The 26,402-nt window shown below is 43.9% G+C and overlaps 1 protein-coding gene across 1 annotated transcript; it reads left to right on the forward strand.

Moving 5' to 3' along the window:
- Positions 1 to 952: 952 nt before the first annotated feature.
- Positions 953 to 25,793, forward strand: LOC120848754. The gene is made up of 3 exons (XM_040220770.2): positions 953 to 1,038; positions 23,370 to 24,024; positions 24,322 to 25,793. Exons 1-3 carry the CDS (start codon positions 953 to 955, stop codon positions 25,357 to 25,359), a joined length of 1,779 nt encoding a protein of 592 aa, XP_040076704.2. The 3' UTR covers positions 25,360 to 25,793.
- Positions 25,794 to 26,402: the final 609 nt, after the last annotated feature.

Consider the following 26,402-nt stretch of genomic DNA (forward strand, 5'->3'; position numbering starts at 1 on the left):
CAGTGCGTGCTACACGGAATTATGATAACAGAAAGGTGCTGACAGGCACATGCTGGGAGCTTATGCCTAACTTCGGCAAGCATGCATGCACACTGAGAATAAAAAAAAAATGTCTTTAGCATTCTTTTTGAACCTGGGGAGCCAAGAGTATATAGTGCAGGGGTGGCCAAGCTGTGGCTTGCGAGCCGCATGCGGCTCTTCGCGTGCTAAAGTGTGGCTCGCGGCTCCCTCTTCAACCCCCCCCCAAGCAGTTCCCCTTTTTGGGGAACTGCTTGTTTGGGGAACTGCTTGGGGAACGAGCAGTTCCCCTTTTTGGGGAACTGCTCGTGTGGCCGTCCCGGCCACACGAGCAGTTCCCCAAAAAGAGAAATGAAACATGTATTAAATCGAAAGACGGGTTGCGGTTTGGTAGTCTTGTACTGCTACTACCTTACATACAGTTGGACTCATTTTTACTCATATAGATTGATAGTAGTTTGAGTTTTGTTTATTGCTGAGGACAAAAGGTTGCCCCCCCCCCAAGCAGCTCTTGGAAGTTTCGTGGTTTTGTTTGCGGCTCTTAGGCCGGGTCAGCCTGGCCACCCCTGATGCAGTGCATACAATGCATTTCAGACATTCCATAGCTCCTTATAATGAACGAATAAAACTTTCTGTGCTTCCCAGGTTTCGTAGAATACTAAGGATCATTTTAATTTTTACATTTACCCTCATATGTGTCACACTTATGTGCTACTTCTGCACAAGTACGGAAGTAGCACTGAAAAATAAAATCCATGCAGTGCCGCTTTGCACGCCAACCACTCATCCTCGGAGAAGTAAATCCTTTCTACGATCAAAAACTTGTGCATCACGTCCAGTGGGGCGTGCACGAAGCCTGGGTGTTGTTGGCAATCTGGGAGGATCGCCTGGAGAACCTCCGGAGAGCAAAAAGAAACTTCGGGGTGTACGCCACATGGCGGAAAAACTGGCCGAGAAGGGCTTCAAGAAGCCCGTCAACCAGGTGCATCATAAGACCGAGAACGTGTTGAACACATACCGGTAAGTTGAACGTAGCCTGCTGTAGAAACTGATAATAAACAAAGAGGAGCCTAGTTCTGCCAGACTGCCTCCCACACGCGCTCGGTACCTTCGATAGCGTTTTGGCTTCTCGTGAGTCTGGGGTCCCCGGCCATGCACGCCCAGCCAAGGCGCGGCAAAGGGCAGCGGGTGCGTGTTGAAGCCAGGGCATTCCAAAGAAGCATCCTGCCGTTCTCAGGCTCTAGTAGTGCGAGGACACACGCAATACAAGTGGCAGCAGCTGCGACCAGGCCGATGCTCGCCTACCCGCCACAACTGCATTGCGTACCTCGAAATAGTGGGAAGTCCCGTATGTAGGCTGACTTTCCGGCTGCGTTTCGTTAGGCCCGCTTCAGACGGAGCAACTTTCTCAGCAATTTTGGGGTTGCTAGCGGGTTTTTCCCTAGATCGACACAAATTGCTGGGATCGGGTCCGGTTGTTCGGCTCGAAACAAGCGAGCAACTTTTTGAATCGGCAGCAGCTAATCAGGGACGCGATATTTTCACGATGAGTTTGTATTCTCAAAGCCATTTAAATGTATAAAAACACGTTTATAGCGTGTAACTGTGTGTCTAAATAAATAAAGAAAAAAAATTAATGATGATGATAGCATGATCACGTCATGAATGATGGCGACTCCATCGGGCTCCAAGTGCACAGTGCTACGTAATGTGGCAGAAACAGGTTTCATATCATCAGCCTCATCTGTAAGTGGAATAGAACAACTAGCATATTATGTGCAGATCCCCATTCCGAGATCGCTTTTACGCTGATTTCAGCTATACGGATAATTTCACATATGCTGAAGATTTTCACCAGAAACCTTCCACTCACTGCAATTTCATTCCCTAGAAAACAACAGAGGACCTGCACCACCACCGGGTCTGGTGGTATCACTTGACCCTTCTACTGGGAAACACACCGCATCATGGGGTAGCTGCCTGTAGATGACAGCAGCCTGTTGGAGGAGAGCGACTGCTTGGAGAGAGCCACACCTGCAGTTTCAGAGGTATCCATCTTTCAGTTTTTATTCGTGGCTCTTTCTTGTGTACATGCTTTGTAAGCATTGTGTCCTTATAGGGAGTGGAGCCTGTGTGCATTTCTTGGTGAACCGTACCATTGTGGCAGCCCTAGATGGACATAGTTGGTGGGCGCTCCGTATACACCAACTCTTTTACGTCACGCTGCAGCAGTAGTGCTTTGTGTGCCCTTCTCGTCTGGTGTATGGGCAAAACATGCCAGTCAAGCCAGGCATTATTAATACATTGTTTTAGAGCGCAGCTCTTGGGCACCTGTTTCCAGGTTGAGCGGCGTCGCTGTCGCCATCACCGTAACAGTGTGTTACATTATGGGGTGTTTCCCATAATAACGTCACATGCGACATCACGAGGGTAACATTTTTCTGCTACATTTGGTGGAAAATATTTACCCTTGTGACGTCGCACCAGACTCCACCCTACCCAGGAAAATTTTCCTGCCAAATTTGGCGAGAAAATTTAACACCATATACAACACACTCCTCTACGCTCGATTAAAGTACATTACAAAATCGTGGCACCAGATCGGAGTGCCCCGAATTCTCTCTAGGTACCGTCGCTCAGGCCGGTGTTGCCTGTGATTCCCGGCCAGGAGCACTGACCCCCACGTCTCTTTCTACTGTTGCTGGCTCACTTCCCAGCTCTGGCACTTGGTCCACAATTTCTGTTTCCCGTGCCCGCACCGGCACTCGATTGGACACTCCAAAGCACGGAAGCACCAGATTGATGTCGTCCATGCCAAGAACGGTAGACTCGCAATGGCCTCAGGTGGTTTAGGTGCTGTCGCCAATTGAATGTACCACCACACGTTTTCATTCACAATTGGTAGGATAGAGGTCCTGCACGAGACAGGATGACTTTTTCCAGCCAAAGGTCTCGTGGGTGGAAGTTCTTGACATACACATGCTCACCAACAGCAAACTGACATGCTCAATGACCACTGGATGACAGCTGCCTGTACTGTGCCCTCTGGACATTTCGCTCAGTAGAGGGCTTCAAGAAATCCAGGCTTGTAGTCAGGCGAAGTCCAAGCAGCAGTTCCGCTGTACTCTGAAGCGAGGTGGCATGTTTTTGTATGTAAGCAGAAAACTAGCCAACGAAGGATATATTACTCATGTATTTAGAAAGGAAGTGTTTCAATAATTAGGTTGCTGTGGAATCTGATATCATTGGTTTTCCATTCATGCTAATTGCTCCTTGATTGAACTTCGCCAGAGGTTTTTCATGCAGCTGCGTCCCAACAAAAGTGTCTCATGCACGTTAGCCGTCTCACGTGTGTCGCTGGTGTTGGTGTCAATTATTGACACAATCGTTTAAAATGGTGGCAAAGCTATGCTTTAAAAAGTCTGCAAAGCCTTTCTGAAAGCCTTTGCAGACTAGGGGTATGCAAAGACTGTAACTGTACTTTGTGTATATACCAGTGCGCTGCTAGCAAAGAAATGGAGTTTTAGTCAGTGAGACTCTTAAGAACTCGGCAACAAATGCACCTCAAAGGGTTTCTATCGCTCTACCAGCTTATCGCTTCCACTGCTTTCCTGGCATTATGGACGTCACGGCTTAACAAACTACTCTTTTCTGAATGGCGCATGCTTCTTTTGAGAGCGGCTCTATCGAGGGGTGCCAGCTTCTCGAGGTATTTTACTGCTCTTTAACTATCACACTTTATGTCGCATGGTTGTGCTGGTATCTGCTTTTGTGTGCATTAGTACCTGTGCAACAGCGTGAGAATTGAACTGTCCTCTTGCCGGAGGGCAGAACCGCTGCCACAAAGAAGTGCTCAGACAGAAAACCGAAACCTAGAAACTCATCAAAATCTAGCTCTTTGTTCGTGACACCGTAAAGCCCTCCCTGTATGTGCTTTATACATTTCTAAAATGAATTAAGTGATTTCCGATGATGCTGATAAAATTTCCTGTTAAAAGCATACTATTAAATTTACAAATTCAAAAGTCATTACTCGAATGTAAATAATGAACTTATTACACCGAAATTGTTTTTTCTGGAAGTGGCCTTTTGTGTGCGCTGCATGCTTTTCAGATACAATTTGACTCTCGTCTCAAGAAACACCTTGCATGGTGGCTGCGGGCAATACTTGGCCACTTGCAAGTTCATGTTCTTTTCTATGCAAAGCTCATCTTGTAACATTCTTCACACCTCCTTTTGGAGACACAAGGCAACCCCCCCGAGGAAGACGTCCACTGGGAGCGTGCTGCAGATGTCGAGGATGAAAGCACAGATGCCAGTACCAGTGCTGGCTTTGACTCTACTATGGCTTCAAGAAGAAGTAGCGGGAGCAGCAGTGAGGCGAAGGACAAAGCCCAGCCGAGAGGGCCAAAGAGAAAGAGGCAGAGCCCCAGCACTGCTGCGTTCCAAGTTATAATAGACCGCCAAGCACAACTGCTGGCAAGCTATGAAGCGGCACGCAACAGAGAGTTCGAGCTCAAGGAGCAGGAGCTGGCTGTCCAGCGAGAGGCACTAAAGATCCAGCAGGATGCTGTGAAGGCACAAAGAGAAATGGCAAACTCGCAACAAAACCTTGCAGGTGCCATGATGGCGTTTCTTAATAAAGCCTCCAAGTAAACGGTCATTCTGTGCAGGCTCACAAGTGAAGAAAGTACTAGTTAGGTGGTCCAAGCAATTTTCTTCTGTCTGAATGAAACCCACCACCGCCTGTACTTCATTAGGTATAAGCTTGCATAACAGCATGTCACCAACAACATTTTTCCACTGTTGTTGCCTGCACCAAAGCCACTGTGCTCCCAGTACTGTGAAAGCATCAGGTCATGCCACTGTTTGTTGCATGCCAGCTAAGGACATCTCTGGATTTTGTTGCACTACTGGGGCAATTCCTGAATTGCTGCAGTGTAGTTAACAATCGTTACCGCAAAAGCATACTCTGTGTGACTGATTCGACTTAGCGAACGCAATCGCAATAAACATCACCTAAATGTCATTTTAGTTGTCGTCTGGCAGGCCCCATCTTGAATGTCATTTGAGAAGCTGAATATCATTTGGCGTAAATGCCATTTTAGCTGCCATCTGACAGGGGTATAACACTGCGTGCTGAACATGGTTTTCAAATTAGGAGAAGTTCATGCTCTTTGCTCATGGCTTCCAGGTTCAGCGAGACCTGTGAGCATGTTGCTGGGCTTCTGTTCAGCATCGCTGACAAGGGAGCCACTAATACTGAAGGCAGAGCATCGTGTACGGACTTGCCACGCTGGATTGTCCCTGCTGAAGGTTTGTATAATTGTTCATACCAAAACACTGTTTTTTCTTAGGTCCACAAATAAAATGTTGTTTACGCGACTTGAACTTCAGGGCAGATTTGGGTGTGCAATTTATTACTCGTTTTTACAAGAACAATCACAGTTGTAGAAGCTAGTGGGTGCATTGTTTTCCATCCACTGCAAGAATCAATAACGAAGGTTCAATGTTTGCGACACTTTACAGAAAGAGCAAGGTCTCAGAAAAGCATCTATGCAAGAAGTTTATTCGAAAACTGAAGCATTCATTTATCTCATGTTCCAGGCAAGAAGCCAGCACCAAGACTGCCCCCGAGTGAAATTCGTTTTCAGAGGCACGTCATCAACAAGCTGTATGCCGGAAACAAGCATGGAAGTATGATCCCTGTGGACGACTAGATGCATCTTCTCAGGAGAAGGTTACAGCAGTGAGGGGCAATCTTGTTGTTGCCACGCCGAGAATGCAGACACTACGTTACTTCCCGTCAGATGAACAGCCAGCAGCAGAGAAGACAAGGTCAGATCCCGCGCTACTGCAGGAAGACAATGAAGACCTCTGGAGTGACCGTGTGCAAGGAGTGGTAGACGCTCACTTAGGTTCCCTAATACCGCTGCCGGATGCCAAAATACAAAGCATTTGCACAGCAACTATAGGCCAAACAGATAACAAAAAATAGCACATGGAGAGAACCGGGCGACTGACAGCCTTGCTATCAGTCGCCCGGGTCTTCCACTTTTGACGCAACGTAGAAAACTGCATTTTAGCCTGAATCTATATGTAAAGTAACTTTTTGTTCAACAATAAGTGCAGTACATCTTTTTTGTTTGCACTGCCAAAACTAGCATGCACCAGCAGGACCATGCTAGTTTTGGCTGTGCATCAATTAGCATGGAAACGCAGACAATTAACGTGCTTTTGATGCACGAAGAAAGTTTGTGTGGAGGACAGGACATATGGTGACAAACAAGGGACAAGCCCCGCACCCCTGATTCTTTTAGCTTCACGTTGCAAATATAGAAATTTACTCTTTAAAATGGTGAATCTTGCATCATTTTTTAAATTGTATATTAACATTCCACATACATTTTATATCAAGGAATTGAAAAAAAAGAAGTCGCACCAAGCAGTGACAAAAAAGCAACAGTTTGACGACATCTTTATGCAACACCTCAAGCACTCCAGAAAGGAAAACACTGCAGCAGGAACTTCAAACGTGTCGGGCAAGCATGGAATAGGTTTTTTTTTTTTTTTTTTGTCACAAAAGTATTACAATTATTTAAATGAAAGCTAAGCAATGAATGCTGGCAATGCATTAAATTGAACAGGAATAGTGCTTATTTATCCACCTTTCCAACAAAATCCCTGCTGAGTGCTGGTGTTAACATATGCACTTTGTAAAATGGCAGGCCAAGAAGCAGATTTCCATCAAGATGTCTGACAAGGAAGTGATCCCTGCAAGACAGGCCAAAATGCAGGTGAAGATGGCTAGCAGGGATGCCAAACACTGACAGAAAAAACATGAGCTATCACAGCAAGAAGGGCATCTACTGTGTGAGCGGATTGCCCATCTTGAGGCAACTGTTGAATTAAGATTATTTTCTTGTAAGTACCTGTCCTGCATGAGTATACACACACCTCTTTATTGTGATATGTGTGCACGGCCCATATGAGTGAAATATGTAAAATCCATGTTCAGCATTTTACCCATTGGATTATCAGCCATACACATAAGCATATCTGAACATGACAAGGTAGCTACCTAATGATTCACTAGTTGTTTTTGCATCCGAATTAGAAATGCATATATTTGTGCTTTAAGCAAAAAAAAAAATGGGTAATTTGTTAAGGTCATCTCGATGGCTTCACAGTATAGTCCTTTCCATAAAAGCGTCCAAGGGCGCGTTAATTGCCGTGTTTGTGAGTCTCGCAGAATCATTTTCTCGCTCGCTACAGTTGCATGTGCTTGCCGGACTGATCACCGTAAACAGTGGAATTGTCTACAGTGCTACTGGAATTCTGCTTCGTTTGGTTTGGTAGCTGATATATAAAAAAGTTATCTGATTAGGCAGTGCTCAAATAGTAAATATGCATTTATAAGGTTTGCTGCTTTTTTTCTTCTATACTCGGCGACAACTTTTCTTGGCAATGCAGTGGAGGGTACAGGCACGTGTTTTCTATCCAATTTTGAGCGCTGGATAAGGCTGTGCGTCGGCTATCGTCAACTTCCTCTGTCTGCATTGCCAAGAAAAGTTGTCGCCGAGTATAGTTCAACCTGTGCTGGAGGAAATAGTTCGTCAACATTGAGGTTGCAACGGCTGATGTTGAGCAGAATGTTAAAATCTATTTACGAGTATAAAAATGTACTGAATACTTCTTTTTTTTTCTACTCCAGCCTGAGCTAGAGAAAATAGTCAAATTACAAAAGAAACTTCTTATAGTGCAATGGTTGACATCATTATATATGGATACTAGGTGGCACCAACACCCAGGTAGCCAGCTTCAGTAAAGCTGATGAGGCAGGGCAAGCCAGGCAACACCCAAGGCAGTTGCTTGAGGTGTCACTAGAGCATGCGAGCACCGGTTAGGTAATCATCTATCTTGCTCAACAAAAACATTGTTGAATTCACTTGCTCTCATCCTTCCTGTTCTCCAGTGCACCAAATCAAGAATTTTTGTATTAATCTTTTTCTCTATGTATCCAAGCCAAATAAGTGCCAGCTGTTGCAGCCATGTACATTGAAGGTAACTAATGAAATTTGCCAACGGTCACAAAACAGCACAAATACTTGATTGATAAAGCCTTTTTTAAGATAATTATATAATTTTCAAATCAACAGGCGACCTGCAACATGCTGAACAAGCTGACTTGCCAGTGCCGGGTGCTCAACCAGCACAGCCAGGAGACTTTACAGCCTGTGTGGATAGACATGCAAGTCTCCTCATTGTCCAACTTCAGGATTTGTATTAATGCGAAAGCATTAACTGTCCCATGGAGTGAGCCAACGTCATCAGCTTTGAAGCCGCACCAAACGGCAGTTAAATTCCCCTCTCCCAAGTAAAGCCACAATATAAAGCCTCCCAGCTTGGAAGTCGCGCAAAAAACCACGCCAAACGGCAGCGAAATTAAGTCCCTAAATCTGAGAGATGGGGCCGCCGAGCATCAGTTTCAACAACCACCACCCCATGGCGCTGCGTGCCCGTGCCGGTAAAAGGAATCGGCTCGCTCGCTTCGGCAGACTCTACAGCGGCGGCACAGCCGATGCCAGCGCGGCGCAGCCACTCCTTGAGGGTGCATGCAAAAACAACATTCAAGCTTTCGCATTCACAGCTCGTAAGTGCTTAGGTGTACCTCGAGCCTTTTTATTTGCTTGGATGTGGAGAGCCTTTCACATTTCATAAATAGAGCAAATCCCTCAAGAACACTTTTTGAGGCAATTTTTGTAATTGTATGCTGCTCCATTTTGGATACCCACATTGAAACCTTTGTATAGGGTGTTTTTATAAACTTTTGAAACAATTGAACATTATAAAAAAATAGCGCACAAAAAGACAAGGACAGGAATGGAACACAGGAGACAAACAAGCAGTGTTTCGTTACTCTCGTTGTCGTCTTTTGGTGCGCTATTCTTTCCATCATTTTCAACCAGTACCAACTTGCCCAGCTTACCACCTTCCTAAAAAAATAATAGGTTCTAGGTATTTTATGTAAACTTTCAGTGTTGCTTCAAGCTTTGTGTATTGCATGTTTCCTGAAGCCTCAGATAAAGCACTGGCTAAATTGGTCACCTGTAGTGTGAACCAATATTTCCATACCACGCAGTGTACGAACCCTTGACGGCAATTTATGTTTCTGACACTGAGGTTATGCTTACCGATAGACATGAATCTTATTCTCTTTTTGCAGTTCCATTTGACAAGGGGGTATTACATCACGATGGAGTGCGCTGGGAAAATTGATAAAAATAAGAAGCCCAGCATTGTAATCAAGGATGCCGCACAAGGTATTTGGGGCAAGGTACTTCAGCAGAGGACACTCAGCGGGGCCGTGGGCCCCACTAAGCGGCATGTGGGGGACCTGGCTCAAAAGCAGCTGAACCCTGAGAAACTCTCAGTAGTGGCAGGTAATTAAGCTACATCTGTTCACTTTGAATGACTCGTCACTGTAGTGAAGTTTGTTTTCACTTAATATTAGACACCTTGAAGTGCTAGGGTGAAAAGTAGAAGATAGACGCTATGGAGGCCCCAAAAACATTAACGGGATCTTGAGCCAAAAAATCCAAGACGAGCAAGGTAAAGGCTGCCCCCAGGACTAGGATAGGTGGCTTAACAAAACAGTCATGAGAGGTGATGGTCACAATAAATATAACAAATAAAACAATGGCTTTGATTGATTCTATCTACATGCAAAAAGTATTGATCTGGGTAGTCGAAAGGTCCAAGGTATATGCATACAACTTGGCCAAGCTGGAAATTCAGAGTGGTCCAGCTGGAAATATAGACAGCTGGATCCAACTGAAAATGTAGCTGGAACCAACTGAAACTTTAATGGGAACCAGCTGGAAATGAAAGTAATTCCAGCTGTAAATTCCTAGTTTTCCAGCTGGAAGTGGAAATAAAGCCTGTTCATAATCCACTCCAGTTGGACTGGGTTTTTACCTGGGTCATCAGAGAGTGGGATGCTCTCATCCATTTTCTCGTCCAAGGAGACCTTGGGTTCTTTGGGCGGCAGAGTGTATCTGACCACCCAGGCTTTAAAGAGGTGCCAGAGGCACAGGGAGGTAGAGCCCGACCCTGGCCAGAAGGGCCAGCTGGTGCCGGTGATGGCACGTTAGGCTCCTTGGAGGGTGCAGCACCCTCCTTAGGAGGCAAAATGACCTCATTGAAGCATGAAGGCGGTGGGTTGCCCACCGTTTTTGGACGTTCAGAAGAGGACCCTTGTGGAGAAGACAGGTCTTCTGGGGAAGTTTGCGTCTCCGCGGATGCCATAGATGGGGGGTTCCCTTCATACTGCCTGGGCATATGAACCCCTTGCCTTGAAGGCAAGCTTTTCTTTAGCGTCTTGGTAGCTTAGATTGTGTTTGGCCTTAAATGTGATTATTTATTTCTTTTTCTTTCATTTTGGACATGTGCGTGAAAACGCGGGGTGTGGTCCGCCACAGTTTATGCATTTATGGTCATTTTCACATATGTCGGCAACGTGGTCAGTGGCACTACATTTTGCGCAAGTTTCTCAGCCGCAGTAGTTTCAAGAACCATGCCCAAAATGCTGGCAACCTTAGCACAGCTGATGATTTGGAACGAAAGGACCAACTCTGCAGTTTAGGTTAGGGTGGCCTTCATAGTGGAAAGCAGGGAGTGGAGTTTAAAAGTCAGGACTAGGTGTCAAGTTGGTACCTCCCGTCCATCTCGTCGTAGGGTGATTTGCCGCACGGCTGGCTACAACAGCACTCCTGCGCAGACCTTCCAGGATTTCCTCTTCAGTACACTGAAAGAGGTCATCCTCAGGGAAGACGCCGTGGAGAGTATTCAGAGTGCAGTGGGGAATTAGAAAAACTTAGTGTTCGCAGAGCACAGAAAAGACACTACGTGCCTGCTTTCTTTGCGGTAATAAAGCTATGGCATGATGCGGCGCTATTCGATCTGAACCTTTATTCGTTCATCCAACTTCCAATTGTGACAGTACCTTTATGAAACACACCCAGGTTTAGAACGGCTTCAAATATGTTAGGGCGGCCTTACACATAAAGTCCTACTCGAACGAAAAAAGGCTAATAAGCAGTTTAGGTACCCTTCAGCCTTAAGAGACTGGAAAGTTTAGATAGGCACTTTTTCTTATTTTCTGGGTAAACGCTGATCTTTATGCACTTTTTGTGACAATATTGCAAACTAGTGCCTCGAAAGTGTTGTTCCAAGTGCCTTTATTGCGCTTAGTGGTTTCATCATAGAACTTGATGTCTAGTCATGCCACTGATTTTTATGCCACTCTGTTTGTGACAGCTACAATAAAACATTGTCATTTAATTTCAAAACAAGTGCCATCTTCATCTATTATAAGGCCCACCCTTGAAGCATGTACTATCACACCCCCCCATTAAGGGTCATAATGCCTTCCTTTAGGAGGTAAAAGTGATCCCATCAAGTGTACACTTAACCTGTAATAAGGTGGTGAACTGGGCCAGTTGGTTGGCGTTACACATGATGGGGAAAACAGCTCGGAAAGTGCGGACTATGAAGAACAAAAACGACAGGACAGCACTGTCCTGCTGCGTTTGTTGTTCATATTCCGCATTTTCTGAACTGCTTTCCCCATCGTGTACATTTAACCCCAAAGAGGATCATAGTTCCCTCAAGGAGGTAAAAGTTGAAACTAGGGGCGTGTATTACTGCCCCCAAAATGGGGGCAACTGTTCCCTTTGTATGGAGTTAAAACGAGCCCCCTATAGCAGGTGCTGTTGCCTCTAAAAGAAGGTAAAAGAAGCCCTTTCAGATATGTCATCTGACCTCTGAGGGGGTTGAAGTTTCCCCCTAAAGGAGATAAAAGCTGATCTCAAAAGGATGCACTTTTAACGCCAAAAGGAACTCGGGTTCCCTCCAAAAGGAGGCAATGTTGCACCCTAACCCAGGGGGTAAGTTTGCACCCTCGTTACAGGGGGTAACATTGCCTCCAAAAAGGGTTGCCCTGTGTGCAAGTTGGTTACCTCCTTAAGAAAGGTGTTACAGTACCCCTTTTTTTAAGAGTACAGTCTCGACACCATTTTGTCAAAAATGAACCTGCTAAACCTGTCAGGACTTGGCGGTTAAAAGTGTCCTTATCTGTCGGAGAGTATTTGTAGCGCAAGTATGCGCAACTTCATTTTTTTTTTGCAAATACATAGCGCGGCTTTCTGTAGACACAAAGTTTGGTGTTATATTAGGTTAATCCAATAGAACAAATAAACAGTCACACATTTTGTGTTGTGTCATTTTATTATGGTGAAGTGCCCATTTTTCAATGATCTATATTTGGGTAACAAATAACAAATGAATTATCCAGATTATCATTTTTGGGGCACTAAAAAAAATTAAAAAACTCCTGCTCCTTCTTAATAGCACCCCCAATGAAAGAAAACTTCACAATTTGAAACAATACACCATTCTAAGAAAACACCCTCCACCTAAGAAAAAATAAACATTTAAGTATGCTCAGTGACCTATCTTAAGGAACAAAGCAACCCTCACATAAAATGTTAAAAATCATACAACATGGATGCTCATTTTTTGCTTGGACTTATCAACTTGTTTTTTAATATTTACATTTATTGTCTCGATACATATGGCACAAAGACCAATGCTTCAGCAACTACAGCTGCAAAAAGAAACAATTAAAATATCTCGGTCAAATCACCAAATAAAACCGGTACAAGCGTAAGAAAGTAGCAAACAAAAAAAAAACATTATAAGTTTGATAACATGCTTACTGCTGGGTCCTACATGGCAACCAAAATCACACATCTTAGAGGACATTTCAATTACTTTTTTTTTACTTACACTCAGTCAAACGGTGTGTTTTTGGAGAGTCACCGACGTAAAAGAGGAAGTTTCATGGTGCAATGCGAAGGGTGGTGGAGCACGCTCATTCCGCGTTTTGTCCAAAAAAGCAAGTATAAAGTGGCGCAAAGAATATTTTAAATTCGTTGACATTGCTCTTCGACAGTCGAATCATTCTTCACATGGCAGAGGTGAACCCAGTAGAAAAATGCTTCATCTTGCCATGTCATGCTCATTTAACAGCAAGGTGTTCCCTTCCGGCTGCCCGTGCCGCACGTGCAGCGCTTCCTTTTCTACGAGAAAAGGGAGGCAGGCAAGGTCAAGGCGGTCGAAGCAACTGCTGAAGTTCCGCGCTTCGGCCGTGGGAGGGCAGGACTGTGGTTGCCAAGATGCACTTGGGTGAGGAAACGAAACTAGAAAACGCGTAAAAAAGAAGGATTTTTCCAAACGTCATAAAATGCCAGTCGGTTGATATAAGAGTTTTCAATGATGCCCAGGAAGTTTCTACGTGAAACCATGTCTAAAACTTAATATTATAGAAGTTTATTATGCAAAAATAATTAAAAACCTAATTATCCCAAACTTTAATCGTTTTTCTAAATGGGCCCCTGGCCCAGGACCAAAACGTTACAAGTCTTTTATTCTGTGCGATACATATTTTTTAGGGCTGGGCGTCGATTAAAAGTTTGAACCTGATTAATCGCCACCCTTTGATCGATTAATTAATCGATTAATTGGTCTCTTTATTTCTATGCAAAATATTACAAAAACCTTTTTTGCTAAATATGTTGTGATAAACAGTGCAATGTACAACTTGAATTATGAATTAATCTCAATATGTAGTTAAGAACAGTATCAGATACCTTTCACAAAATATTACTTTTGCTGCGTGAGGCAAAGATGTTCCTTGATATTCTCTGGAAAGAGTGACTTCCTTTTGTTGTTCACAATAGTCTCTGCTGCGCTAAACAGACACTCAAACGACGTTGAAATGGCCAGGGACATGCGTAAACTCGGCACTTATCTAAAGTTACAAATATATCGCCCCTATACAGCTTACTTTATTCTAAAATTTGACCTAAAGTTTGCCTTTTGTACAGGGGTACTCGTCCACGTATGCATTATAAAAATGTTTAATTTTGTCTTTTTTTTTGGTTCGTTTAAATTTTACCAATTAACCGGTTAAAAAATTCTATCGCGATTAAAGCATTAATCGATTAATCAGTAGGTTAATCGATCAATTGTCCAGCCCCAATAGTTTTGGCAGGAACAATTTGTTCCGCATTTCATTTAACACCTTGTATAGCGCTATTGTAACATGGGTTCCGTCGCGACAGGAGTTGCCGAACTGCCATTGCTGCACTGCCCACTATATCAGCAACAACATGGACAACCGAGTGGCAAAGGATTTCGTGCAATTGGACTTGACAAACGCTTTTGACACCCTCAACTTAGCCACTCTCAGGCAGAAATTGCATGGTGTGGGGATAAGCAGCCCTTAGTTGGTGTGGCTGTGTGGCTTTGTAGCTGACAGCAGCCACAGCAGGGGCACGCGCGGGGGCACGCGCTCTAATGAGTGCAAGGTTGAGTCAGGCATCTCTCAGGGCTCAGTTCTCGTACCGACCTTGTTCCTTATATATGTAAACGACATGCCATAGAGCGAGAAGCTTCTGATTGTCCAGGATGCCGATGACACTTCCATCATGTCGCCTGCCTCTGAGCCAAGCAGCTCTAACACTTCAAAACTACCTTGAGGAAGTAAAGCATTGGGCCCTTGCCAACCACCTCCATCTGAGCCCCAACAAGAACGGGCCGGGTGATGTGTTTCATAGCCAGCAGGAACATCACCTCACCTGCATACAGACTCATGGATGCCAGCCTGGTGCCCTGCGAGTCGCTCACAATCCTTGGATGGTGTTCAATCCAAAGCTCGATTTTGCAGCACACATTGCTGGTGTTGTCACCAGGGCCTGGCGTATGCTGAGATTTGTCGCACGAGTGACGAAAACCTGCAAGCCAGCTGCTTTGCGCACTTTATGCATGGCAATGGTGCTGCCATCTCTCAACTACTGCTGCCCCGTGTGGTCCCCAGCTCAGCAGCATTTGATCGATTGCATTGAAAACGCCCAACGAAGGGCATCTCGGACTATTTGCTCTAGTGGGAGGTAGTACTTCTTCAGGCCGGACGCCACCTACAATGACCGGTTGAAGGCACTTGGGTGGAATCCCCTTGGTCACAGGCATCGTAAGTGCACCGCGTGCGACTGGCATGCCGAGTCCTGAACGATTCTCTGGCTGGCTTGCACCTCACCACAGTTGTGCAAGTCGAGAGGATAACCAAACCCGAAGAGATGCGGGGGAAAATGGCAAGCCACAGTACTTAGGTGCACCCAGAAGCTATTACAGAGTTTTTGTCACCACCCCCTGAATGTGCGTAGCCCTCTGCCAACTGACAGAACAGACTCAAAGCTGTCTAAGGTTTATGAGGCTTCATTGGCAACCTCATAATCAACACTTCCCCCCCCCTCCTCAACCTTTTCACAGTGGTTACGTTTTTTAAGCGTGACTAGTGTGTTTATGTTATTGTTTTCCGCAGGTGGCGGTGAGCTCTGCATAAGGGTTTCCGCAAGCGCTCTGCATAAGGGTTTTCACCTATCTGCCCAGCCTGCGCCCTTTTACATGTAAAGAAAATTATTATTATTATTATATCGACTGTGGAAATGGTGCCAACTTCGGTGAGCCCAATGGCAGAAACTGCAGGAGCGATGAAAGCGGACCTGGGAACCTTAGCGATTCTCAATGTAGCCTCAGCAAAACAATCAATGAAGCTAGCGACAGCAATGAAGGTGGACCTGGAAGTTCCAGCGAATCACTTCGTAGCACCACTGAGACTACTGCTGGAAGTAGGTGTGCGAGTTCCAGTCTATCACTTAACGGTTCAGATGAAACCATCAACAACGACTTGGACGATTTTGATTTCAACTACCGTGATCTTGAAGTTGAATCTGATTCTGATGGTAAATCGTCTACTCCTCCCTCTGATGAGGCGTGCCTTCTAAGCAATTGCCTTGCATGGTAGGAAGATTCGACCATGCCACACTCCACAACAAAAAAACAGATGATTGCCATGATTATGGCCTTCCTGGCATCCTTCACCTGCCCTGGACTGCATTCAAGTGCATACTCCTGATCCTAAAGTCATATGGACCGGGAAGTGATGTCCTGCAAAAAGGCAAGTATCTGTTTCGCAAGTTTTGGGCTGCAAAAGCTGAGAAGGTGGTTAAACACCGCTACTAATGCCCGACCTGTGGTTCCCTCCTTCAGGAGTTCAGAGAGGGTGACACCGACAGAGTGCCCCAGCTGCAACATCAGTCAGAACCTCGCCAGAGCAAGGAAGGATGGTTGCTTCTTCACAATGCTTAGTTTCCAGGATCAGCTGTTGCAGGTCATCAACCAGACAAAGGAGACACTGTACGACAACCTGGAGAAGCTCAAGGAGGATACTGAAGAGCCCTTTGAGATTGTGAAGGACATCACTAGTGCTGCTACATACAAGAAACTTTGAAAGGCTCATGTCCTGAACTGAAGTGACCTAACGGTTACATTCAACACAGACGGCCACCTACTCTATAAGTCGTCAAAAAGCTGTGTGGCCAATTCAGTTCACGATCAATGAGCTCCCGCCATGCGCTCGCTTTGAACACTGTTCTGGTTGGACTATGGTTCAGGTCGAGCCGACCAAACATGGCTCTCCTCTTGGAGAAGTTTGTCAAAGAAGTCAATGCGCTTGGCTCCTTGACCTGGCACCACAACTCCTCCACCATCTCCTCCAAGATGTTTGCGTTGTACTGCTGTGTTGATGAACTGGCACGGGCTGAAGTCAGGAACCACAGCCATTTCAACAGATACTTTGGGTGCTTGTGCTGCCTGGCAAGGGGTGAGCACCTGGAAGTTAAGTCAGTGCTTCCCTCAGTTCCAGTTTTTTTTTTATGTATGAACAATCAGAGCTTGGTATTGTGACATCAGGCTTGCCAGTAGAGTAGGTACTTGGGTAGAAAGAGGAAGTGCTATAATTGAAACACCCAGAAGCACGTTACTTTCAACAGTAGTCAATGGCCTTTGCTCCCTGCAATAAACATGACTTATTTGAAAGTGGCTAGCCAACTTCCCCCTCTTCAGAGCTATGATCATGAAAGAAGAAAGGTGTGCCCAAACAAACAATAATCTTGAATTTTTTTCCCTCTGAATTGCTTTTTGCACACATTTGATTTAATCTTTTAGTTGAAGATCATTGGAATACTTTTGGTTTCTGTAAATAAATTAACACAATATATAGGTTGTTACTCATTATATTGTGCAGAGTAAATGTAATGGAATGCATTTATCTCTTCATTTGCTGGATGTGTGCGCTACCGGGGCACCCTGCCAGATGAGGAAAGGATACCGGAAGGAGTCAGCAGGGACATGGAGCTGGGCACGCTGACTGGGAGACCTGGGAGCAATGTCAAAGGACCATCTCCACTGGCTAGGCTACTACAGTTTGACTTGGTGTGGGGTTTCTCTGTGTATTACAAGCATTGCATACTCTTTGGAGTAACCCGGCAGTTCACAGAGTACCTCTTTAACTCCACAAACTGTCGTGAGGATTTCTATATTGGTAATTGTTGTATGCATTGTTATAAGATTTAAAAAAAAATGTGCCGTTACCTTTTCTCGAATAAAAGGCAACAAACTGCTATGTATCTCAAAAACAAGCAACAAACTATGTATCTCAAAAATCACAACTTTCCAATGTCTCACAACTTTTCTAATAACAGAGGTACACTGCACCATTCAGGCTCCTCGCACGACTGATGTCTTCGCAGAAACAAAGTCCAACTGCAAGAGGTAATCCCTCCATAGCTCCTGCATTGATTGCTGGGTTTGGCATTATCAAGCCCAAGTTCACTGCCGTCTTCTACATGCCCAACTCATGTTTTCAAAGAAATTGTCACGCCCCTAGTGGATGCGCAATGGGTTCTGGGCAAGAAGTGTAATGTCCCACAACAATTTATTGTGATACTTCATTGTTGTGGTCGGTTTAAGTTCCCAGGAACCTTTTTGCATTGGTGTCATCGACGCGTTGTCTTTTATCCAGGGTCTAAATATATATTAAAATTCTCAACGGAATGAACAAGATTAACTTGACTAAATGGTGTTTAATGAGTATGGCATATGGGAAATCATATATATGCTTTGTGGATGCTGACAAAGTCGCCAACTAATCAGCTGTGGCCAATGGTAGCAATGGGAAATGTCAATTTTCATTGACTACTTACACCCAGCTGATTTATCTCAGGCATGCTACCAGCATACAAGTACTAGGAGGTCTACAATTCCTTGTCATGTGAGCAAAGACTCAGTTTGACTTGTTTCAACGTACCGTAGACCTTTGACACAGACTTTTGGCTGTTGTCAATTGAACGCAAAGACTTGGAAATATTTGCAGAGTTTTGACGGCGGTGGGGCTTTAATGATAGAAGGTCAAAAGTAATACTTATGACATCAAGTCTCTGGGAACCCAACAAAGGGCTTCCCACTTAGGCAGTGGAGGTGCAATAAATAATATGAACAGATTTTTTCTTTTTTTTTATGGTGGCTTTATTTTTTTGATTGATTGGGCCAACAGGAAGCAAGGGAAAACTTGGCAGAATGACACTTTCGCACCATGTTACAGGTAAAAAAAGCTAGTTGTCGGAGCACCACAAAATTATGCATTTTGTCTAAGGCGCGTCAAAATATTAGGCGTTGGAGAAAGCCAGCCCTAGACGTTCAGTCCTTACCTTGAACTCTTTTTGATCATTTTTCTGCCCATATAAATGCATTGTAAAAGGACCTAAGCATGCACCTAGTCTCATTACACCACCGTGTCCTTCCGCCCCAGAAGTTGAATGAATCTACACACAAACATGAGACCAGCGTTTGAAGCCAGCAAAGGATTGATTGATTCATTATTAAGTGTTTAATGGCGCAAAAAGCAACATAGGCTATGCTGCGCCAAAGAAATGGTTAAAAAAGTCTATAGTAAAAAAAAAGGAATTACTATGCAGAAAATTTATAACTGGTGCAGGTAGCCCATTCTTCGTAGAAAATCTAAAATGTGACCAAAAGGAACTAAGGGTTCATCTCCCAGCAAGAAGGCTAGATGAAATGGAAGATATCCGGAAGGTGAGGGGAAACTTCTTTGACATTCTTGATCTAAAGCCAGCAAAGGCAGATGCCATTTGTCCGGGCGTCGTCTGTTAAAATCAAATGTACCTAGGGGACGTAGCGGCCGTGTGTCGTCAGAAGAAGTAAGGCTAACAAACAGGCCACACTACACGCAACCACCCCCCACTTCGCTCTGCTCGGGGAGTTTTAATCTCAGGCTCGAGCTTGTGCCCAGCCTTGTCGGAATACACCGGCAAGGGCTCAGGGGGTGGGGTACTGTATGCCTGAAACAAGACACCGGCAGCCAAGGTGCAGGCAACCAAGGTGACTGCTTCCAGCCGAGGCAACCGCTGTCTGCTAAAACTTCTCTGTTTTAGCAGACGGCATTCAGAAAAATGGCACCAATAAATGCAGGCTTCAAGAGCTAGGCTTCTGCGTACATCCATTCATAGCAGACGGACTTAATTGTGCAGAAGGATATGTTGGTGTCGTGAGATCAGGTACACTTTCATTCTCTTTCGCAATGTATTTTAGTGAGCAGAACATGAACACAAAGTGTTTGAAGAAAGACCTAACAATGAAAGCTTATTTTCTCCAGTGCATAATATTTTGACGTACTTAACACGAAAAACATGTTTTAGCATTTGAGTTTGGGCATGTTTTCTTGTTCAGAACTTGTTCATAAAGTGTCTAACGCGAGCCACGGTTGTGCTCTCATGTTATCAGTCACCATGCTCATCTGTTTCACTGCTCACACGTATGGTATATATTATGTTGCTCCTGGCAATAAACGTTCGTTCGTCACTTGACACGCAACCATCCCCGTCTACAGTATCAATGTGCCAAAAACTTATTCTGGTGCATTTGCAAGCTTTTTCAGCACAGTCTGAGCCTACACAACTCTGTGGCAATTTGATCAGAACGAGGTTGCCACTGGCATGTACCAAAATGCCATACCAAGGCCCGCCTTGCCTGGCTTGTTTTGCCCACACCCATTGAACTGAAAGTGTCTGCAGTACCACTGCCATGGTGTGACGTAACAGACTTGAGTTGGTGTCTAAGGTGTTTCTCTCAAGATATATAATTGTAACCGAGTACGACCGAGAGAGACGATACCAGTTTTTAAGCCTCTTGCACGACGTCTTAGGACCGGATACTCGGTTGTAAATGTGTGAATTTGCTTAAACGTCTTTCTTTTTTTTTTTTTTATTCGTAAAATACAAAACTTTTTACCTGTGGTGCTTGCCATTTTTTTCTTCTGGCCGTCCTCGGTGGTAGCAACACATCTTCTTCGAGATAGCGCTTGTATTTGGAAGGCATCAGCCGAATCCGTCACTGGAAAGCGTGCACGTCCGTTGAAAAGGTTTGTTCGTTAAACGCGTGTTCACGACAAATGCAAATCACAGCAGTCGCGATTGCCTCCGAGATTCATTTGCGTTGCGGATTACGATCGCCGAGAATTTCTAGGAATAAATGCACGTTTGGCACGCGACAAGATTGCAAGCGCTCCAATTAAATGCTATAAAGGCATGCTAAACACGGGTTTCTAACCGTATCCATGTCCGAATGGTTGCTTGCGGATGCAAGACGGTACAATGAGCCATTTTATGTGACCACGATCTATGGCCTCTGTATTGGTATATCTATTGGTATACTTTTATTGGTATCTTTATTGGTAGTCCCTTTTGTCTCCCCAAGTCAGTCAGCTGCTCACAGGCGACGAAGCAGCTAACGGGCCACGTGTACTTTCGATTTTGAAGTAACTTCCATAATCTATATCCAAATCCAGAATCCTAAATGAAGATCCCGGATGTAAGAATTTTTCGCGCTTTGTTCAGTTCTGGCGTTGTGGCGGTTGCGCGTGTACTTTGCGCGTGTACCATGGACACGTTGGCCTTGTACAGCTTCGACGACGGTTCTTTGGCGGTGGCGTCCGTCAGTCTTATCCAGGGGTGCAACCCTTGTGAACACAACGCGAGTGCATGGCCACGGTACAGGGATCCGTTGCAAAAAAAAAATTGGGTAAAGGTTATCTGGCCCGATGAGAAGGCCGGCAGAGCAACAGGGACCACGTCTCTGTACGCCGCCCAGGTCATCCGTTTTGAAGGTATGATTTCTCGCTTCCAGTTTGAGGTGCGCCATTCATGAGTGTCACTACCAATACGCTAAGCTATTAAATTACATTGTTATTCATTGATAGATATAGGTGCTTCTACAGAATTGTGCATCGCTGCCATAACCGACCTTCACTTCTTGCATTCTACGTGTTTCATTCGCTTCACTTCCTCACTGAGATCATTGGGCAGGCTCTTTTTAGACACCACAGTGTCCTCCCGGACGCGGATATTTTTATAAACCCGTCTTTGCCCAGTTCGTTGGCTCCTAATCTTGTCAAGAAAAGATGTCGGCATGGAGGCCCCAATTTGGCGCTCGCTAAAAGCGGGTCGGTTACGAGAGCGGCTGCACAGTCCGTGCGCTATTTGTTTTGGCAAGCGCAAGCACGCACGTGCAGCACGGGCACGCACGTATGCATCTGCTTGCCCAAAGAACTTAATGATTATGTGTGAGCCCCCCTCATCTGTATGCTGACGAGCCAACGATGGCGCATGGCGGCAAGTGTCTATATTTGAACTGGTCCAGGCTTCTTGATTCCTAATGTGTACCTCAATCTCTAGCTTAAACACAGGGCTTCTCGCTTTCCATATCGTCGATTCCACCACCAGGGGGCTACCGGACCGGACCGGCCACCAAGTGAGCTCCTCAGATTTTCCCAACTTTTACAAGTTTTAGATTAGCTAGAAGTGCCTAACTTAACACAATTGACTATAAGGTATTCCGTTAAAACGTATTAAAATTTAACCGTAAAATTCCTAGAGGAAAGTAGTTTTGCAACCGATATTCCACAAAGGAAAACTAAAAAATCGAAAAAAAGAAAAAGTATTCGACCCCCGACGTCCGAACTCTAATAGATTGTGTATACTATTTAGCTTTACCTTCTATTGAAATTTCACGCTATTATCGCGATTAGTTTATCCAAAACAACTTAAAAGACTGTTGGCGGGAAAAGTTCCCGCCAAAAAGTTTAACTCGCAATAACTTAATAAATAACCCCTAAAACCTAAAAACTAATATCAACACGGAAGCTAACATCAGTAGATAACAACCACGGAAAAAATCAGCGTCATAGCTTTATTAGTTCTCGAGTTATAAGCAAGTAAAGTCGCGAAGTGGAGAGGTACGGGGGCTGCCATTTTGTCTGTGAGAAAACTACTTATAGACAGGGACAACAGTAGGCCATAGGCGAGAGAGGCGAACCCCTAGGCATCTGCCATCTTGTTGCATCGGGCGCCATATTTCAGCACCCACCTCTACCCATCTAGTCACAAAATAGGGGAAACCGAAACAGTAACCAGTTTACTCTTCACAAAAATTAAACTCCAAAATTCAGCAAACTTCAAAAAATCATAATAAATCAACCGTCCGTAATAGAGCAAAACCATTTTTCGTAAGGAAGCTTGAAATTAAACCAGCTATTCATTAAAAAATAAATTTAAGGAAAAAAAAAATTTTTGGGGGGAGTTTGACAAAACTTCGAAAAATCGTAAAAAATGAGGTAATATAGCTGGAGTGAAACAACAAGCAGAACTCCATACTAGAAAAGTCCCCTCTATCTGACTAGACCATCAAAACACAGCTTAGATAAAAAAAAAAAAAAAAAAAAAAAACACTAACTTGAGGAAATCTGCCCATTGGAAGCACTTACAGGGGGCGCGACGCACACCTAACGCGCCGACCAATAACAGAAGGTAAAGGAAAAAAAAAGAGGGGGGGAGGCCAACATTTCAGGCCATGTGACATGTTCAACGTCCCAGACTGGGACGGGGGGAAACACCACGAGACAAAAAAAATGAGGGACGAAAAGGAGAAAAGAACTGAGGAAGAGGAGATGTCAGAGGAAGGAACAAAAATGAAGTCAAACAAACAGAAACACAAAAACCCAAAAAAGGGGGAAAAAAATAGCCAGGAGGGCAAGCAGCTCAGTAGACTCAAGGGAAGCCAAAAGCCAAACAACGAAAGCGAAAGGGAAAAAGAAAACACCCCAGGCACAGATGCCGAAAAGGAACCCACAAAACTAAACACTAGCGTTCAAAGAAATGAGGAACCAGAAAAGGAAATCCTCACAGAGAGGGAACAGCTCTCCCAGCTCCAGAGGAAGCTGACGGAGGCTCTCTTAGAACTAATGTCGGAGACAAAGAACACAAAAAAGGCAGGGAAAACGCTTAACGCAATCGAGATGATGACGAATCTCTTAGAGAGACAGTAAGCAGATTCACAACTGAGAACACCTCCCTTAGGGAGGAACTAGCGAACAATGAAAAAGGAAAAAATGAACAAAGTTACGCGGACATTCTCAAGAAAAGGACCACGACTAACCAACCTAACGAGGCACCCACCACCAGCCAAACCGAACAAAGGAAAAGCACAGAAAACGAGCCCAAAGACGGCCTATTAATATACAGTACAGAAAGCGCAGATACACAACACTTCCAAACAGTGAAGACAATGCTCAGGAGGTTTACCCCACACGAGCTGGGACTAACCAACCCCGAGGTCAGACCAATCCGGGGTGGAGCCATAGTGCTAAGCTCGAAAAGAGACGGTCTCCTAACTCTTCAAGAAGAGATAGAAAGAAACCCCGAAACAAAGGAGAAATTCGAGGCGAAAATCTCAATAAAAAAAATCCCACAGATCTCCATCCTCGGGGTGGACCGCGAAATCACCAACCAGGAACTAAAATCTGAAATCATCACTCAAAACAACCTCGAGGGACAACCCGACGACATCAGGGTCATTATTTCATTTGATAAACAGGAAACAAAAACCCACATTGTTGAGGTAGAGCCAAACCTATTAAAAAAACTCAAAGAAACTCAAAGAAAGAACCTTATAGGGTGGACTTCGTGTCCAGTTAGAGAGAACATCCACACCCCAAGGTGCTCTAGGTGCTGCAGATACGGACACAACGAGAGGAACTGCCAGGGACGAATTAGATGTTCGGAATGTAGTGGACCACACCACTACAAACAGTGCCAAGGAGAAACGGATGAGGCCGGACAACCCTGCCCAAACAGATGCCCCGCCTGCACCGACAGAAACCAATCCGACCACACAAACTTACTAACCACCCACTCCTTCTACGACCGGAAATGTCCTACACTAAACGCGGAAATCGAAAAGGCACGACGGAAAATAAATTATGCCTAGAGAGCAGGGGGGAAGGAAAAGGGAAGGGAACACGGAAACAACCTAAAATTCGCAGCAAAAACAGAAACCGACTACAAAGATTCGTTAAGTATAATCCAAATTAACCTAAATCACTCATACACAGCTACCGAACACCTAAAAATAAACCAACAAAAATTAAAAAATCACATCACATGTATTCAAGAACCATACTATGTCAAAAATAAAATAATTGGATTTAGCATTAGGGACAAAATTGTCCAAGGACAAAACAAACCAAGAACAGCCATAATCATCCACAACAACAAACTATTCAATTTACACATAGAAAAAACAGAAAGAAATATAATCGCAATAGTAATAACTACAAAAAAAGAGGAACTTCTACTGATAAATGTATATGCCCCACCCAACGATGACATAAATGAAACTATCAAGGAGGTAAACGAAATAACGAAAACATTTGAACACCTACCAACACTTATAGTAGGAGACTTCAATGCAAAAAACCCAGTATGGGGGGGCAAAAAACTAGACGATCGTGGAGAAACATTAGGTGACTACATATTAGAAAATGATCTCAATCCAATTAATGACCCAGAATCACTACCTTCATTCACATCATCAAACGGCAAAAGCTGGATCGACATCACTCTAGCAACAAATAATTTAATAGGCAAAATAAAATCATGGGAAGTATTAGACGAAATTTCGGCTAGCGACCACAACTACATCAGAATTGATCTTTCAAACAAAATAGAAAATAAATGCATAAAACTAACAAAAAAAGGAGAATTAAAACTCATAGAGGAAATCATAGACGATGACTGGATAAAGCTTACGAAAACAGAAAAAATACACTCAAGAACAAACCTCGAACATATAATCAACACAATAATAAAGGAACTCGAAGATCTTTATAAAAAATATGTAAAAACAGTGGTCGAGACCACTAAACAAAACCCTTGGTGGAGTCCGGAACTTGAAATGGAACGGAAAAAAACAAGAGCATTAAGGCGCAGACACCAAAAATGTCAAAACATGATGCGAGAGGAATAAAAATCAATATATCTAGAGGCCCAAAAATATATAAGAACAATGTAAAAAAGGCAAAAATCGAATCATGGCAGACATTCTGTACAGAAACAACAAAATCAAACATATTCAATATCCCTTACAAAATAGCATTCAACAAGATGAAAAAAAACATTACAATTCCAGCAATCAGGAAAGCCGATGGAAACAATTCAACATGGCAGACATTCTGTACAGAAACAACAAAATCAAACATATTCAATATCCCTTACAAAATAGCATTCAACAAGATGAAAAAAAACATTACAATTCCAGCAATCAGGAAAGCCGATGGAAACAATTCAACATCATTGGAAGATTCAATAAAAACTATACTAACTGCACACTTCCCAGCGGACAATCCAAATGAATATAGTGAAGAACAAAGGAAAATTGAGGACGAAATAAAACACCCCCACAAACCGAAGAAGACATACCTTTTGTAATCAGTGAATTAGAAAACGTCATAAAAAATATTCCAAACCGGGTAACACCCGGCCCGGACAACATCACTACCACAATAATAAAATCACTTTTTAACAAACATAAAGAACTCTTCCTTAACGTATTCAATGGGTGCTTAGCATATGACTACTATCCAACACATTGGAAACAAACAAAAACAATTCTGATCCCAAAAAACACAGGAAACCCCCATGAAACAAGCGCATACCGACCTATTTGCATAAACTCAATATTTGGCAAAATATTAGAAAAGCTACTAAATAACCGAATTTACTACTGCCTATATAGCAAAAACCTATTACACGCCAAGCAATACGGTTTCACAAACGGTAAATCAGCAACCAAGGCACTACTAAAAATAAAAGAAACCCTAGTAGAAAATATAGCGGCAAATCAAAAATCCATACTAATATCACTAGACATATCGAAAGCATTTAATACAGTTTGGATACCTTTCGTGCTGCAAAAACTAAAAGAATATGAACTTCCCAAAAACCTCTATTTACTATTACGAACAATTCTAAATCAAAGAACAATAAACTACAAATTAATCGCTACAGAAA

Source organism: Ixodes scapularis, unplaced genomic scaffold, assembly GCF_016920785.2.
Source record: "Ixodes scapularis isolate PalLabHiFi unplaced genomic scaffold, ASM1692078v2 PGA_scaffold1__304_contigs__length_218370807, whole genome shotgun sequence".
Taxonomy (NCBI): domain Eukaryota; kingdom Metazoa; phylum Arthropoda; class Arachnida; order Ixodida; family Ixodidae; genus Ixodes; species Ixodes scapularis.

Excerpts from the sequence above, each read along its gene's own strand:
- LOC120848754 (XM_040220770.2), top strand. The coding sequence starts at position 953 with ATGGCGGAAAAACTGGCCGAGAAGGGCTTCAAGAAGCCCGTCAACCAG. Across the intron at positions 1,039-23,369 it reads AACGTGTTGAACACATACCG|AGAGACAGTAAGCAGATTCA; the intron begins GTAAGTTGAACG and ends CGAATCTCTTAG. Across the intron at positions 24,025-24,321 it reads TAGGGTGGACTTCGTGTCCA|AGAGCAGGGGGGAAGGAAAA; the intron begins GTTAGAGAGAAC and ends AATTATGCCTAG.